Raw genomic sequence first — 18569 nt, forward strand, 5'->3', positions numbered from 1 at the left:
ATTGTCACTCAATATGAGGCTATACCATATAGAGTTACTGAGAGGTGAAGTAGGAACGCTACTGAAAATGTTCCAATGAAATAAAATTTAAGATGTGCTTTATGGTCAGTCCATAAGCCACTAAGAACTTAGAATTTATGCATTCCATTTGTTTCACTGTGAATGTTTTTATCAATTTGACTGAGTATATATTTGGGTATTTACAAAACATAGTTGGAGCCAAAAATATATTTTTCCTGGGTGTAGCTATAAATAATAAATTATCAATGGAATGCTTATTTATAAAAATTATATAAATATTTTAAACGTCTCCCTCCTGACTATAAGAATGTAGCAATCTTTGTGTCTAACAAATGGAAAGTTAGAGGAAAAAGGAAGAGAATCTTGAGAAATGGAGGTTTGTATGGTAATTAGATAATAGGTAGTTAAGATTTTTTTCTGTGTTCAGTCTAAAACTAAATTTTCTTAAATCGAAGTGTAGTTGATTTATAATGTTCCATGTGTACAACAAAGTGATTCAGTTTTATATATGTATAGATATATATTCTTTTTCAGCTTCTTTTTCATGATTTTAGAGAAATTTTAAGCTTGCATTAATGTTACATTCTTAGTCCTTCTGTGATCACTTAATCTAAGAACAGTTTCCTGTATTATTTTCTCATGATATTTACCACAGTTTGTAGTTGTATGATTATTTATTTACCTATTATCTATCCTCATATTTAAACAATTTGTGTGTTTGTTTTTTTTTTATTACTGTATACTCAGCACTTAGTGCCTGGCACGATACACAATTCTTTTTGGCATGTATCTCACAAGAAGATTAGAGCTTTGTACATCTCTAGCTAGTCCTTTCTGCCAACAGCAGTGCTTTGGTGTAAATCTATTAGTATATTAGTCTCTCTTTCTTCCCTTAGAGGTTTTTTTATTTAAAAAAAAAGAAAAGGAATCTTAAAGCCACAGGAAATCCATATTTAAAATGTGGTTACCTAAGGACCGATTACTTTTTATTTCTGTTGTACAAAATTTGGTGTGGGATATTACTTGTAAATCCTAGGCTTAATGTGTTCTAATTATGTAATCATTTAAATATCAAGCCTCAATTTTGGCGTCTTATCTATTGGTGATATGTTAAATTTATATCTTTGGTATTCTGGGTCCATTTCCCAGTACTCGTGACTTGTGCGTCCCACTGCGTCTTAGTGATCATTAACCTCCTATGTAGAAGTATAATATGCATTCAGAACTGAGTTCCTCATCTTTCTTCTGCCTCTTGCCACCGAATCTCTTTCTCCAGCAGTCTTTGTTTGCCTTTTCTGTTATTGGTAGCTCCATCCTTACATTTGCTCAGGGCATGAAATCCTTGATACTTACTCCTGATTTTAATTTTCCCCTCATACCCCACCCCATCCATCAACAAATTGATGTGAGCTCTCTCATTATGTTATATACAGAACCTTACCAATTCTCCACTGTTGTTGCCAGTATTCTGGCACAAACAATCAGGCAACCCTTACTTCACTATAGAACAGCCATTTAATTTTCCTACTTTTCAATCTGTCATCAAATGAGCAGGCAGAATAATCCTTTTAAAGGGCATGTTGGATCATGTTGGTCCTCTCCTCCAAACCTTCCATGGACTTCCCATTTTGCCCACAATGAAAACCAAATCTTTACAGTGATTTATAAGCTCTGTACACGTTATGGCCCTAGATTATCTCCCTGAGCTCATCTCTTATTATATACCTTGTACACCTGGCTTCAGCCACCCTGGCCACTTTGCTGTTCTCTGAACAGAACAGGCACATTCCTACCTCAGAGTCATTGCACTTTCTGTTTCCACTGCCTAGAATGTTCTTCAGATATCCTCATACCTCTTTCCTAGGAAAGAGGTATTTGTTCAAATATCACCTTCACAGCCATATTTAAAATTGAAACCTCAGGCTTCCCTGGTGGCGCAGTGGTTGAGAGTCCGCCTGCCGATGCAGGGGACACGGGTTCATGCCCTGGTCTGGGAAGATCCCACATGCCGCGGAGCGGCTGGGCCCGTGAGCCATGGCCTCTGAGCCTGTGCGTCCGGAGCCTGTGCTCCGCAACGGGAGAGGCCACAGCAGTGAGAGGCCCACGTACCGCAAAAAAAAAAAAATTGAAACCTCTCTCTTCTCACCCATTTACTACTGTCTGTCATTCTTCTCTGCCTTATTTTTTCTCTGCAGTACATATTACCATGTGACATACTACATATTTTATTTGTATGCTTGCCTGTTTTTACCCCCACTAGAAAATATGTCCTAAGAGGGCAGGAGTTTTGTGTGCTTTAATCAATACTGTATTCTCACCCTCTGCAGCAACCTTTAGCACATAGTAAGTGTTCAGTAAACTTTTGTCGCATGCATGAATACATTTGAGAAGAAAATAATCAGGAAAGAATAAAAAATTCAGTCTGCATTTATGTGAAATTTTTTTTTTGACAGAGGTACTAATATACCGCTGATGATAAACTTTACACATTTTAAAATCAACCTCTACTAAGTCTTATAAGAGTCGAAACAAAACTTTGAGTAAATATGAAAAATCACAGTTAATTACCACTGAGTACTTCAGAAAAAGATAGCATTATATGAGATGGTGTTCTTTAAGTAATCATCAAGAATTAGACTTAATTTTCTGTCCAGTCTTTAATACAGTATACTGTACTGAGTTTAGTTAGGTCCTCTACGAGCTTCTTAGTGTATATAATGTATCCTAGATATAAATTGCTTTCCCCAACAGACTATTAAAGCCTACTAGTAGGCTTTTATCACAATAACAGGCCATAACTTATACAGTAAATGATCAGAAAGTTAATCTTTTTCATTGTGAGTTATATGTACCCATTTTCCTCTAGGAAAACATTTTAATCTCAATAATAAAATTTATATTTTAAAATTTCATAAATGATATTTTAAAATATTTGTAAAAGGAAGGTATGCTATGACTGGAGGCTAAAAAGTTCTACCCACAACAGAATAGAATTAGCAACTCTGAGTTATTTGAAATTTTGTTATACGTTTTCCCACATTGGCATAAGTTACTGTGCAAGAGGTACAGTATTCAAGATTGCAATATTCAACTTCAGTTATTACTCATGGTGGTACAGTGGCTCTTTGTCCAGGACTAACCGACTGCTTGAAATTGTGTTTTTCTAGTTGCTTTTGGTGTGTGTGTTTTTTCCCTGATACCTCTTACATCATGCCTAAAAATCAAAGTATATTCCTATGCAAATCTTGAATTTCAAATCATATAATTTGAATGAATTTCAATCCAGACATAATGAGACGCACTTAATTTAGCAATCCTTCAACTTTAACATTTATAGGGCTTCCCTGGTGGTGCAGTGGTTGAGAGTCCGCCTGCCGATGCAGGGGATATGGGTTCATGCCCCGGTCCGGGAGGATCCCACATGCCGCGGAGCGGCTGGGCCCGTGAGCCATGGCCGCGGAGCCTGTGCGTCCGGAGCCTGTGCTCCGCAATGGGAGAGGCCACAACAGTGAGAGGCCCGTGTACCGGGAAAAAAAAAAAAAAAAAAAAAACTTTAACATTTATAGATTTTGTTTATTTAAACAATTTATATAGTCTAAAAGAAAAGGGAACCAATTCATTCATTTTTTAACACAGTAATTATTAGGCTAAAATATACTTCATAGCTACAGAGTTTTTACTGGACTGTTCATTTTTCTATTTGGCAGAACTCGTTAATTTGAAAAAGAAACTTAAGAAGTTGTGTGTGGAGAACTCAGAATCTACTAGTTTATTACATTTGTTATATATTTATCACATTTAGCAAAGAATATAAAAAAATAACAACTGAATAAATAAGGAATGCTTATTTATTTATGGGAACGATTTGTAAATCATGATAAATAAGTAGCTGTTAGTGATTACAAAATTGTCCTCCTGCCTCCTTACACAAAGAATGACTCTCACTGTAATTATCTTGGAGCAGAGCAAGAATTGGAAAGCATGAATAAATGTCTCATGTGAATCATGATATGTCCATTGCTTAAGATACAAAATATAACGTTTAGCAATAGTCCCTCTTATTAATAGTGAGGCTATGCTATTTTTTTTAATTAATTTATTTTATTTTTGGCTGTGTTGGGCCTTCATTGCTGTGCTCGGGCTTTCTCTAGTTGTGGCGAGTGGGGGCTACTCTTCGTTGCGGTGCGCGGGATTCTCACTGCAGTGGCATCTCCTATTGCGGAGCACGGGCTCTAGGTGCGTGGGCTTCAGTAGTTGCAGCATGCAGGCTCAGTAGTGGTGGCTCGCGGGCTCTAAAGTGCAGGCTCTGTAGTTGTGGCGCGCGGGCTTAGTTGCTCCCCGGCATGTGGGGTCTTCCCGGAGCAGGGCTTAAACCCGTGTCCCCTGCATTGGCAGGCGGATTCTTAACCACTGCGCCACCAGGGAAGCCCTATGCTGTTTTTTTTTACACTAGTTGAGGAGGGGCTGGTAGGTTTGAAAATTTCTAGAACTGCTGACAAAATAAGATTTTTAAATAGATTTTTTTTGGTTACTCTTTTTTTGTTGTTAGATTTTCTGAAAGTTGTATTTTGTTAAATCTCAGTTAAATACACAGTAGATGTCCATTTGTGTTCACATAAAGAACATTACAAGTAGAAATAAATGTCAGTGATTTTTTCTTTTTAAGAATACTTCGTTAAAATGTACAGTTATGTATCATATTTGGTGAGAGCTGATGTACATGTACTATTCTGAGAAAAATACCATTTCATCAAGAGCTATCAAAAACTTTAAAAATTTTATGTGCACAAAAATGTGTTAATTTTAAATCATTAATTAGGTGATTTGTGCTTTTGTTTAAACATGCTGATGCCCATTTATTATAATACTTTTTCCTTTGGGAATCATTGTGAAGATGACATTTAATATGTAAAACTTCCATTAGTCCTCCTCCTCAGAAAATACATGAGTTATCTTATAAATGATTAATTTTTAGTCTGTTTCTTTAATATCCTGGTTCTGTGAGGTTGGATTATATGAGGCTTTACTACTTTTATAATAGAAATGATCCTGCAATTTCACAATTTTTTTTTAAGATTGAATTTGTACAACTAGTGAATTTGTTCTCACAAATTAAAACTCTTCTTTGATTCATTTACTTACATATAATATGATAACTAATTCACTTCAAGGTACTTGACTGGATTGCCTGTTATATTGGTTTAAACTCATAGGAAATTACTTATAATGTACTTGTTACATTTTACACTGTACTTGCTAAAGTTTTACTACATTCTATACATATGGCATTCCGTGATGAAACCTGTTTCAGTAAGTATTTTTCTTTAGCTTGTAATTTTAGAATAACTTACCCCATGTAGATTTAGTATTTTTCTAACAATCACTTTTTAAAAGCTCTGTCAGTACCACTCATTTAAAAATTAATTATAAGAGATTACCATTTGGGTCATTTATTTTTTATCAATGAAGAAATTCAAGATTTTTGAAGTCATCCTTTCTTCAAACTCTAGAATTTTGTGTAACATGACCTACAAATACCACTTAATTGATAATTAACCAATCTTTAATTTTTACTATTTATGTTTAGCTGCTTTTTAATATTAATGGCTATTTACTCTGTAATCTAATGGCAATACACAGGATCATTTGCATCTAATATTTAAGTATCCTTAGAATGTTCTCTCTAAAATATTAGCTGCTCTTTCTGAGACTCCATCCTAAAGCAATGTGACATTGAATTTTGCAGACATGGTTGAAATTTCTCAGTTTCCTTAATGTTCATATCTTACCCATGGAGTATAGACATGATGATGACATTTTTATAATACTATATAGTTTATAACATGTTTTTACTTTGTCTATTGGTCTCATTTGTTAATAGCCCATCTGGCTAACATAAATATGTGCTTTTTATTTTTTAAATCACTAAATAATGGTATATACTACATATGTCCTTTCTAAAAATTAAAGAGTTTTCTTTATTTAAGGAAAATATTTTTGAGAGAATTATTAAGTCAACAGCTTATACTATGGCCACTTAACAAGAATCTATAGTTTTTCATTCTTTTAAAGATAAGTTCAGCTCTTACAAAAATAAACTATATTAGGTAAAGATGGATTTCAAGAAAACATATTTTAATTTTTTCATTCTTTTATTATTCTGTTATTTCCTTGTGCTACTGGCTAAGAAAATGTACATTTGAATGATTCGATTTAATTTTTTAGTAATGATAATTCTTAAGCCAGCTGTATATAGGACACTTAAATAATAGTCTTAATTTAAAAGAAAAAGTATTTCTTAGAATACAGTGTCACACTTAAACTTGGAATAGAATAATTTAGGATTTATGCCATACATAATTTTTCATTCTCTTTACATAATTGGTAACTGACTAAGTGTCAGATTTATTTTTTTTTACATGTAGAAGTATCACTACTTTCTAATCTTAAATTAAGAATGAAAAACTATTGTTACTATGAATATATTTTCATTAACTGTGCTGTCTTTTCAACTTGCTGCTGAATCAGCCTGCATTGACATTCTTTGCCTTTCTGTGTCTTGTCTATCTTTACGTTTCCATTAGATCCTCCTACTACTACCACCCTTCAGCCCACCATTCAATGGCATCCCTCAACTGCTGACTTCGAGGATCTAGCAACAGAACCAAAAAAATTGCCCTTCCCATTGTCAACTTTGGCAACAATTAAGGATGACACAATTGGCACAATCATTGCTAGTGTAGTGGGTGGGGCTCTCTTCGTAGTACTTGTAAGTGTTTTGGCTGGAATATTCTGCTATAGGAGAAGACGGACGTTTCGTGGAGACTACTTTGCCAAGAACTACATTCCACCATCAGATATGCAAAAAGAATCACAGATAGATGTTCTTCAACAAGATGAGCTTGATTCTTACCCAGACAGTGTAAAAAAAGAAAACAAAAATCCAGTGAACAATCTAATACGGAAAGACTATTTAGAAGAGCATGAAAAAACACAGTGGAACAATGTAGAAAATCTCAGTAGGTTTGAAAGACCAATGGATTATTATGAAGATCTAAAAATGGGAATGAAGTTCGTCAGCGATGAACAGTATGATGAAAATGAAGATGACTTAGTTTCACATGTAGATGGTTCCGTAATTTCCAGGAGGGAGTGGTATGTTTAGCAGCCACTAAATGTGACTTAACTATGTACAATGTTTCATTCATACTAGTTGATCATTTTCAGATTGTTCATACTTTTTCTCGAGGAATAATAAGCTTTTCAACTTGATTTTCAAGCTTTTTATATTCTAATTTGACAAACAGAAATGTAAAATCTGGGTTCAGTGTATCTGAGCTGCTTTACAGTTTTTTTTTCAATGCTGTACTACTGTCTCAAGATTTAAATTTTAATGCAGAGTACTTTACTGGTCTGAGGCACACAGGTAAGAAGAAATGTCAACATTAAATGAATGACTTTTTTGGTACAAAAGTTAAAAAAAAAAAGGAAACTACCTTGGCATTGTGTATTAAATGTTTACCTAAGACTATTATCTCAAGTAAAATGTTTGTTAAACATATACCTCTCAAAATTTATCACCACTAAATGATACTACATCAAAATTGACTATAAAACTAATTCAAGAAATGTTTATATATATTTTTAGTATACAAAAAAATTCAGCCTGATGAAAAATTCTTTTCAGACATTATTTTCTATGTTTCTATACAAATGGAATCTTTACCTCTGCATTTTAATGAGCCTTGCCATAATTACTGTAGAGTGGCTTTTCAAAGGTATTTTGTTGCACTAAAAACTGTGGTAGTACACTCAGTGAACATGATGTGTGGAAGAGCATAATTAGCTGATCAATATTTTTGTCCAGAATACATACAAGAGTAATAAAAACATGCCTTTTAAACATGATAATTACTACAATCTTTTCATCTCTGGAGGGCAGTGCTTATATTGTCATGTGAACATAGGTTTTGGTACATGAAGTGGTAGTTTTGTTTTAATGATTTATGTCCTAAATATAATAATAATAATGAAAAGATGGTACATAGTTTAATAGAGTACAGAGAGAGCATTTCAGTATATGGAAAACCATGGGTAAAACAAGCATTGGAGTACCATTTTTAGAAATGAGACAAACATTTCAGCCAAGAATCTGTGCAGAGAATTTTGTAGACCATCTTGTTTTAGTCATTTATTATTGATGTTGTTCAAATGGATAAATATATAGGAAAAAAGTAGAATAAACTTGGAAATTTGAGATTTAACAAGAAAAAATCTGAATTATAGAACCAATCACTAGCACTTGCTGATCGATATTGACAAACCATCCCCCTTTTCCTCCTAAATGTATGTATGTGTTTCAAGATTTTTGTTTTTCCAATTAAAACTGGAAACATCATGAGGTCTTTTTGTTTTGTTTTTTGTTTTTTACATAATTAAGTATATCCTTTCCAAAATCATGTATCTTTTGAAAAAGAAATCTTACCTAAATCTTCAAATGTGGATCTTCTTTGTTAGGTAATTAAATTGCTTCTACAGTGGAGTCCTATACAATTATAATGATGACAACTATTTTGAAGACCAAAGAATATGTTTTATCTGTTGATGATTCATTTGAAAAAAGGACTGTGTAGAATTGCCTTAGGAGTTTTTCCAGGGAGTTGAAATAGAAGTTAGCAGGAGAATCATAAATTAAATAACTTATTTTGTTAATAAAACGGCAAAGTAGGTACTTTTTTTTCACCTTCCCAACTGCTCCCTTCCCAATCCTCATCAAATCTAAAAAAATGTTTTTATAAGGCAAAGTTCTAACATGTTCATAGAATTTTGCAAGTAGTGAAGGCTTTATTCTCAGTGATTATAACCTAGTTTCCTTTATTTTAACATAGCAGTATTTTGTGGAAGTTTGAAATCTATTTTATTTCTCTCCCTCAAACACTTAGTATAACAGTAAAGTGTTGGTTAAGGATACAGTTAAGTTCATTGATGTCTTGTTAAAAATATTTGGTTTAAATATGGCTAACCACTGACCAATATTAAGACTCTTTGGTCCCAATCATTGGAAGAAAAACTTTCTTGATAATACCTTATGATCAAAGTGACTTTATTTTTTTATTTAAATGTTAGCAATGATATGGCCATAAGAAAGATGAGTCTAAAACTTTTTTCCATGGAAGATGTAAATTTGTGGCTTTTTTGAGCAAAACATCCTCTTTAGTGGTTTGAAGTGTCATATGAATCTGAGAAGAGTAATCCCATTTAGAATGTTGTACAAATCACAACTTGACTCTAATCCGAAGGAAATTAGCAATGTATTCCAAGAACTGTATTTTAAAGTATAAATATCTACTTAGTGATCATGAACTTTCTTTTAAATAGTGGCCATTGTGTGGTTAGGGTTTTTTGTTTAGTTTTTGTTGGTTTTTTTTGGGGGGTTTTTTTTTGGCAGTAGGGAGTGACATGGAACACTGCAAGTGAGTATTTGATATATTCTGCATCCTTTCTAAATCATTTGGCAAGCTACTAAAAGACTTCAGAATTTTAAGAATATGATATGATACTAGTGCTTAAGACTTTCTGAAGCATTGCACTATTGTTTATTAGAGCTTTATGTATGTTTACTGTACATAGAGACTTGTTTGTAAACATAGTCATATTAATAAACAATTTTTTAAATTACTTTTTGAGTATCAGTAATGTGCACAGCTAATTGATGTATTGAACTCCTACTCTCTTCTTGGAAAAGGTGGAAGAATAGTTTTACTTTATTTTGGCCGTGTTTATTGCCTTTATATTTGAACTGGTTTTTCATTTTTGTGTTCACTTTAGAGTTTTCTTTCACAGTAGTTAAAGTACTTCAGTGATACAGTGGAGATGAATTCAACTCTTTGTTTTTCCCTTTTTTGCATTTTTATTAAAATATGTTGAAACTTTAATAGGCTAGGGGTTGACTTTAAAAGTGGTATCTGAGAAGTACTTTATAGTTGAAAGATATAGTATTTTACCATGTGCCTGAAAGGTTTCTGTTTGATAAGTCCAACATTAAAGAAACCATTAGGGTTTTTCAGTAGTAGGTATTGCTTCTGATAGCCATATATAGGAAAGTTATAATGGTAAGCCTGGCTGAATGTTTGCATAAGGGGCTATAGGAAGTACAATGTATAAGTGCAAAAATTGAGAGAAATGTAGTAATATTAGATGCAAAAACATCTGACTTTAGTTTGATTTTGCTTTTGGTAAATACTGCTGAAACAAAGTATGAACAAGAAGTTGTTAATGTGTGGAAGTAATCAATGTAAAGTGTAAGAAAGGAAGAAATGGTACCCATATTGATTTTTTAATTCTAACAGGGGAATGATTTACAGATTGGATTGTTTTTCCTATTTACTTGTTAATGTATCATCCATAAAAAGCTCTTTTCTCAAATTTTTGTTATATTGGGATATATTTAGTTTTAATGTGTACCAGGGATTTTTTTTTTTAACCAAGTTACTTATCAGGTGGTAGCCCCAATAGCCGTTCAATAAATCTTTAAATAAAAGTTTTTTAAAAAAATTCTTAAGAGGCATATTTCTGTAACAAGCCTATGGCTCTGGATTACCTTCTTTGTCCGCATTTTGATTTTTGCTGGAGAGAGAGAGAGAGTGTGTGTGTGTAACCTAGTTTCCTTTAATTAATGATGTTTTGTGGAATTAGAAACCTATTTTATTTCTCTTTCCAAACAAGACTATATCAGGTTAAGGATACAGTTAAATAAAGTTTGAGGAAGCATCTAAGTTGGCATGTTAACCATTATAAAATTTACTTTTAATTAATCATATAATTCCTATCTCATATATACATATCATCAGTAACATTCTCCACAGTCATGAATTATCTTCTAGCTCTAGTCCTAGCAGTTAAAATAAATTTTAAATGTTTGCTGTGACTTTGACGTAAGTCAAATTTTTATATATTAGCTTTCAGTTTGGAATTAACACATTTCATAAAGTATTTTTTAAGTTGGCATTTAGTGTTTTTAACTTGTTGCTTGTGAGCTGCTTTGAGTAGGAATGACATTGTTTCTTATTGTTTGTAGTTACCTTCTCCCTGTTCCTCATTTCTGACATTTGAAATTATGATACAGGGACTTCCCTGGTGGTCTGTTGGTTAAGTCTCCATGCTTCCACTGCAGGGGGTGCAGGTTCCACCCCTGATCGGGGAACTAAGATCCCACACGCTGCGTGGCTCGGCCAAAAACAAAAATAAAATAAAAATAAAATAAACAAACAGTATTATAAAACCTAAAATATTTTAAGATAAAATAAATTAAAATTTGATACATTTTTTCCCCCTAAACTTTAAACTATTTTAGAGAAAGCAGCAGTTTTTTTCAAATAATGTACAATTTGACTGGATTAAGTTTGGTTTCATTCTTGTTATACCAATAAAAATTCATGCATGAAAGAATCTTTGGAATAGTGTACAGAGTATACCAACTTTTTGGTGTTTTTTTTAAAAATTGTTTCTGTTTATGCATTTCTGTTTTCTTCTATTCCAGTAAGCTACACTTTTTTTTTAAAGTACATGTCTACTTTGAGATGAGTAGTGATAGGTTTCCATCAAGAGCTTGAAACCAAACATTGCTTACAAAAGCTTTTGCTATATATACCTACCCTTAGGGGTCATTTCTTTTCTCGAGCCTTGATAATAGTTATTTTATCATGTTCATTTCAATTTTGAAGGGTAAAATATGATTCAATTTTGTGATGTTTTATTTCACTTGCCTTTTAGTTAATAGCTGCTGTTTGTTCTGGCTGGGCACTATGGATGAAGCCTAGTGAAAGTGAGTTTAGCAGAATAACTTTAAAGTATAAATCTCAAAACTTGAGAATAATTCAAGGCCTTATTTCCTTGCATGCATAATACTTCTACATAGATGTGATACCTGATTTCACAGTCTCAGTTATGAGAAATATCTCAGGGAAAACCAAGTCTTGAAGGGACAGTTTGATCTAAAAGCTAGAGGAAACAAGACCTAGAGGCTTTGACCTTCCTGTTTAAAAAACAGATTATTATTAAAAAATATTCAATAGTAAGACAGAATAATGAAATGAATATTCATGTACCTGCTTCAGTTATTGTCAGTTCATGGTCAGTCTTGTTTTATTTAAATTTCTGTCTATATAATCCCTCCTGCCATTAGTTCACCTGTAAATATATCAGTATGTAGCTCTAAAAGTTAAGGAACATTTAGAGAAAGTAACCACAGATTCATTACTACACCAGAAATGAATAATTCCTTAATATCAAGTATCCAGTGAGTGTTCAAATTTCTAATCATATATTTTTGCAGTTTTAGCTAGTAACCAAATGTGATCCATACATTGGTTGGTTGAGATGTCTTTTAATCTGTGTGTTCTCTGTGTGCTGTTCCCCACTCCCGCACTTTTCCCATGCAGTTTTTTTGGTGAAGAAACAGCTTCATCTGTCCTGCAGTTTTCCAGTTTGGATTGTGCCAGTTGCACCTCTGTATTTTCTGTAAGTTGACAGATCTAGAGCCTTGATAAGATTAAGGTTTAATTTGGGGGGCAAGGTTACTTCAGTGGTGGTATGTTCCTCTATCAGAAGGCGCGTAGTCTTTACCTCGTTTTCTTTCAATATTAGCAGCCATTTGATGCTCAAAGCCTAGATCTACTAACAGGGAACCTACATAATTTCTAGATCTATTAACTCTTTTTTTACCGCACCATGTGCTTTAATGTCTTAATAATTATGTTCATGCTGCTCCCTTTACCTGAAATACCCTTTCCTCCCTTTGCCATATTGGGAAACCAGTCCATATTCAAGGTCCAGCTCAAATTATAGTTTTATGAAACTTTTCCCTGTAGAATTAATACTTGCTGTTCATAATTCTTTTTTATCAACTTATATCTCCTCTATTGTAACCTCACACTTTATTCTAGTTATTATCTATCTTCTTTAGATCAGTGCTCTTCAATACTCTTGACTGTGCCTATCAATTAAAGATTAGTATGTACTCATAGTCCTAATATGTATGTTTATAAATTATATATGTGCTACCATAGAATTTTGCTATATGCATTTTAAAATATTCACAAAAAACAAATTTTTAATCTGCTGAAATAACATTTTAAAATACTAATTATTTTCACTAAAACAGTAATATTTGGGTAAACAATATAATTGTGCTTCATTTTAAAAGTTAACTTTTTTTCTTGCTAAAACATTTTTGAGAAAACCATATAATTGTGCTTCATTTTTTTTTAATCTTGGTTTTATACTTTTTGATTCAGTGTTTCAAAGTTTTAAGTCCATGTTGAGTATATTTTAACACTTGTTTTTAGGTATGAAAGCTAAGCCACCTCTCAAAAACAAGTAGATTCAAATGAAAGAAGTTCATTGTTGGGAACCGTAACAGTTTTCATCCCAGCTACTTTTTTTAGAGCTAGTCTTCATGTTCAAGGTGTTTGATTTTTCAGTATCATGCTAATCACCACTCACATTAGCTATTTCAGCACAGTATGGGTTTAGTGTGAGGTTTGTTGTTGATAAGAGTGAATATAAATTTGTTTTATTTGGTTTCTAAATGTATTTGATTGGGGGGGTTCATTTGTCACATCTGATTAGGTTGCCATGGTTTTATTTCATAATGTAACTGGTAAAGTTTATGTATTAGGAAGAAGTTATTTGCATTGCCATTTTTGTGGGGTTTTGTTGTTATTTGTGCGTACATTATTGGTGTTATCTTACATTCTGTCAGTTCTTTGCAGGTATGGCATTTACTTGGATTAAATGCCTACTAGTATATAACACGGATTAACACTGATACCCTCACTTGGTTTATGAGTCAGATGTTCACCTGTCGGAGCACGCATGTCATGCCTCCTTTACATTTTTGACTTCTAGTTAAATCTAGATAAGTTTTTAGTTCATTCAGCTGAGCTCCCATACATCACAATAATGTCTGTCACAGGATGCTATGTTGAGAGGGACAACCAAGTAAAGATGTAACTGTTTACTTACTTTCATTCTGGAACTGTCCCACTCCACACTTCCTATAGGAAATTTTGGGTGCCCTGTGTGGCAGGGAGCCATCTGACACATGGACCAACTAGGGCTACCAGTGCCAATCCATACTAGTACAATAGTAATTTTTATTAAATGCCCTCTCCCTCTCTTTTTTTAGAAAAGTGATGATTTCTTCCTATACTTCATTGGAAAATAAATATTTTTATGGATTCTCTGACCCTACCTTGAGGCTTTTGCTCTATTGTGAGGACAGGAACTGTGTAAAATTTATCCTTGGCATTCCTAGCACAAGGCTTGGCACATGTTTGGTTACTATTGGTAATTTGTTGGATGAGAAGCTGAGGAGACTGTCCTGACCCAAATAGAGGACTTCTATTAAAAAATAGTGAGATAAATATTTGGATGGATATAAAGGCTTAGATGTGTATTGAAAAGATAAGCATTAAAACGGCTATTGAAAAATAAAACAGTGGGGCATATGGGGAAAATTCGGTAATACAGTAACATGTATTATGGGGATATATGAATTTAATCCCAAATGAAAGTTGGGAAGATAAGTTCGTAGGGTTTTACATTAAGCTGTGAATCAGTCCATGGCATCACAGAAGTTTGGGTGGAGGAAATGAAGAAAAAGAGGGATGAAACTTAACATCTCAATTGTTGGGATTTGGTGTTTTAATGTAAGTGTAAAAAGGGGCTATGGATTTCTGTACTCACCCATTTTAAATGGTTTTAGGAAATTGCCAGAAACACGTATTTTAGTGTATAGAATAGTATTTAACTTTTAAAAACTTTATAATGCCTCAGTTTCAGGTGTGAATCAGGTGAGCACATGTTTGAATAGCCTTTACGTAGGCTTTATTCACTTGTATCAGAGTGAAAACAAAGACAAACTATAATTCAGTTTAATATCTATAATATTTATATTTTTTCAAAAAGTAATGAAAGTTATTTCTCCTGTCTGTATTAAATTTTTTGTATGATTTGTAACTGATTTTTAATAGCTTTCTCCATAAGATATATGCATGGTGTCTTTAATTATGGATAGTGTACTTTGGTTGTATTGAGGAATGCTGTTTTTCTGTTTTTGGAGGTGAGTTTCCAATGTATATGGGTTAATAAGCAGCTGTGATAACAGAAAGATGTTCTTCTGGGAGACATGCACGAATCCTTTAATACTAAATATTTTAATGCTTTTGTCTTTTTGTTTTCTGCTGCTTGTAAGCATACAATTAGATTTAGTAGAACATCTCCTTAGGTTATGGTAAGGTAATATTGCTTCATGTCAGTCACTCAGTAAACTAGCTTAATGTTGAAAAATGCCAAATTTTTATACATTTACTTAGTTAAATTTTTTTCTGCTTGTAGTGGTTTTGTTGGAATATAGGGTCTATGTAGATTATGAGGACAGGGATGTGGGGAGGCAGTGTTGGGGCTAAATTCTCAATGTTCATCAAAATTCTTTGACTTGAATGCAAGAAACTTGAGCTCTTCCTTTGCATTTCATACTAGTGTTCATCACCCATTAATACTTTTAAAATCTTAATACTCTTAAATATATTATTTCTTCTTTTCTCAGTAAGTTGAAGAATCAGAAAAGGAAATATATATATGTCATATATGTACTTAATCAGTTTACCTATGTAGAGCAGGATATCCAATTGGTAAATGGACTCTACCTAACTTTTCTTCCACTTCCTCATTTCAGCACTTACTAGCCTGTTGCAATACTGAGAAGAGGTGTGCAAAAAATGTTAGAGATGAATAAAGAATGAATGGAACCAAGTGAAGTAAATATGCTCAAATTAAAATAGAAGGAAGAGTTACAGTATACATACAGTCGCCTCTCAGTTATGGAATTCTAGAGCTAGAAATTAGAAGACTAATGGGACAGAATTGGATAAGTAGACCATAATTTAAATGTTTAAAGAATAGTATTTATATAGACTTGAGAATTACTTCAGGATATTAAAAATAGTATATATTCAGAGTTGGGAATTACATTAGGATATTAAAAGTCTGATTTTGATTTATTACTTACAAAACACTACCAAATTAAATATTATTGCTAAGATTAAATGAAAGGCTTGCTTGTAGGAGGTGTGAGGTTTGATGAAGAATTTATAATGATATGTTGGGATTGAGTGATATATATATATATATATATAATGTGTTAAGATTGTTAATCTTAATTTGGGCTAATTATATTCAAAGAGTAACCTGAGTTTTTGAAACATAATTTCAGAAGTATTACATAAATATGGTATCAACTTTGTCATTATCATCAAAATAAGAACACCCAAATTTAAATTCTCCACACTTGGGCAAAAGTGATAGGGCCACTTTATTCCTTAGCAAAAGAAAAAATTCCATTAAAAGGAAATCTTTAGACTAGTGTAGAATAGGTAGCACACTTGACACATTGGGATTTTTTATTTTTGCCACTGACAAGGTGTATGACCTTTGTCAAATAACCTTGGTCATGTAATCTTAATAGGTTTCAATTGGCCTATTGTTAAAAACCGAATACAAAACTACAACTTACATGGTGGGAAAAGTGATAGTGTAGAAGATAAGACTAGCCGTAAATCATCCCAAGTCTTTTTTCTACATTTATAAGAGCAGAGTAATACTTGACTGGCTTGGTTTTCAAACCTTTTTCTCATGTAGCACATATTCAAATGGAGTTAGTAGTGATTAGAGAAATGAGCAACAACAGGAAGATAAACCAGGTATGTATTAGCAGATGAGGGTAACATCCTGAACAATGAAGCTGGTTATATTGTTTAAAATAATTGTATATTTTTAGATTCTATTCAGTATTTGAAAGATCAGATTGGGTTCCTTGGCGCTCATTGGTATAAGATTTTTAGTCTAGAATGAGGCTAATGAACCATTAATAAACACAAGATCATTAGTTTGCTGAAGAGATTTTTATAATTGACAAGAAAGTAAAACGTTGTGGGTTTTTTTGTTTTTTTGTTTTTTTTTTGCGTTACGCAGGCCTCTCACTGTTGTGGCCTCTCCCGTTGCGGAGCACAGGCTCCGGACGCGCAGGCTCAGCGGCCATGGCTCACAGGCCCAGCCGCTCCGCGGCATGTGGGATCGTCCCGGACCGGGGCACAAACCCTCATCCCCTGCATCGGCAGGCGGACTCTCAACCACTGCTCCACCAGGGAAGCCCTAAAATGTTGTTTTTAGCAATCTAAAACACCACATGAACCACATTTTAATATGAACAGTTGGGAAATGCTTCTAAATACACTATGTATGTATTTGGAAATACCGTGATGGTAAGTAGGTAAAACATATTTCAAAACTGATAGTGCTTAATTCTATTTAAATTTGCCATGTCTGGATTCCAACAGTAATTGTAATTATTTAAGGGTGTATATGAACGTCAATTTAATTGAAGACTAAGAGCTCGGCGTTTCCAAATAGGGGACCCAAAAGGAGAGACTACGTTAGATGTTGCGAAAAACCATTTCCCAAAAAGGGCTTATGGGTGGAGGTTTCTATCCTGCCCTAACCTAGCTTTATTTCACCCTGTGTTCTCTCCTATTCATTGACTGAATGACCTTGGGCAGAATATTTAACTTTAGAATAGCAGTATCTTCATTTATAGAATGTTACCTTAAATATCTTTCTTACTGGTTAGAAAGATAAAATCATGTATATTGAAGGTTCTTTGTAACTGATGGGTTGCTTCACAAAATTCAGTTATTGGGTTTAATATGGCTGTAATTGTCAAAATAATACCCATAAGGATTGATGGTTTTGTCATATCCATAATACTTATATTTGAAAATAACTTTAGTAAATTCCTTTAATTGGGAGTTCATAAAGTAGGGTGACATTTTTTTTAGAATTGTGTGAAATGCTAACTATTAAGTATGTTTTTAACATCCTTTCTTATAAAATTTTGTGATGCAGGCTGGAAAAGAGAAATTGGTATTCAGAAATGATAGAGTGTGTCTATAGTCAGGAGACAGGGAAGAATTTACATAATTTTGTAGTATAGACACTGTCTTAAAGTGTAATTTGTATTAAATGTGTGTGAACTAAAGGAAGTTATCTGCAGCAAGTACTGTTTTAATAATACTTCTATTTTAAAAACTTAGATTTTGCAATGTCACTTTTTGACTATTTATTACGTCTGGGATATTTTCTGTTTTTTAGTGTTGTTTTCCCTTTCTTGAAGGTTTTTGGTTTCTTAGAATTTCTTTTAATGGAATGAAAGGTAAAAATTTATTCAATACATTGTTGGCTAACTCCATTAAAGAATACTGAATTTTTTTTTTTATCACCTTTTAGAGTAAGAACTTAGTTTTCATCCTTTTCTCTATCTTCTTTTCTCGTTCAGACATTCTTTGCCCGTTGACAGTAGATTCACTCATTGATACCTGACTGGGGCTATTCTTTTCATCACTTTAAAAAAGTAAAGTTGGAGTGCTAAGGTGACATCTTGCAAGGAATAAATGTGTTAGCATAATGCTCCAAAAAGTAACGAATCAAAT

General features: G+C 33.1%; 1 protein-coding gene across 4 annotated transcripts in view; it reads left to right on the plus strand.

Annotated features, from left to right (window-relative positions):
- Positions 1-18569, plus strand: part of LOC115842124 (nectin-3) — a 145440-nt gene that overhangs the window by 67151 nt on the left and 59720 nt on the right. For 2 of the 4 annotated variants that reach the window (XM_030836742.2, XM_060298046.1), the window contains exon 6: positions 6606-7700. The exons of 1 other annotated variant lie outside the window; for it this stretch is intronic. In XM_030836742.2, coding sequence (XP_030692602.1) covers positions 6606-7186 — 581 coding nt within the window. In that variant the 3' untranslated portion in view covers positions 7187-7700. Of the gene's footprint in view, positions 1-6605; positions 7701-12461; positions 12541-18569 lie in introns of those variants that run through there. One more of the 4 variants, XM_070045450.1, reaches the window with a different exon arrangement.

The sequence above is a fragment of the Globicephala melas genome, chromosome 4 (genome assembly GCF_963455315.2).
Source record: "Globicephala melas chromosome 4, mGloMel1.2, whole genome shotgun sequence".
Taxonomy (NCBI): domain Eukaryota; kingdom Metazoa; phylum Chordata; class Mammalia; order Artiodactyla; family Delphinidae; genus Globicephala; species Globicephala melas.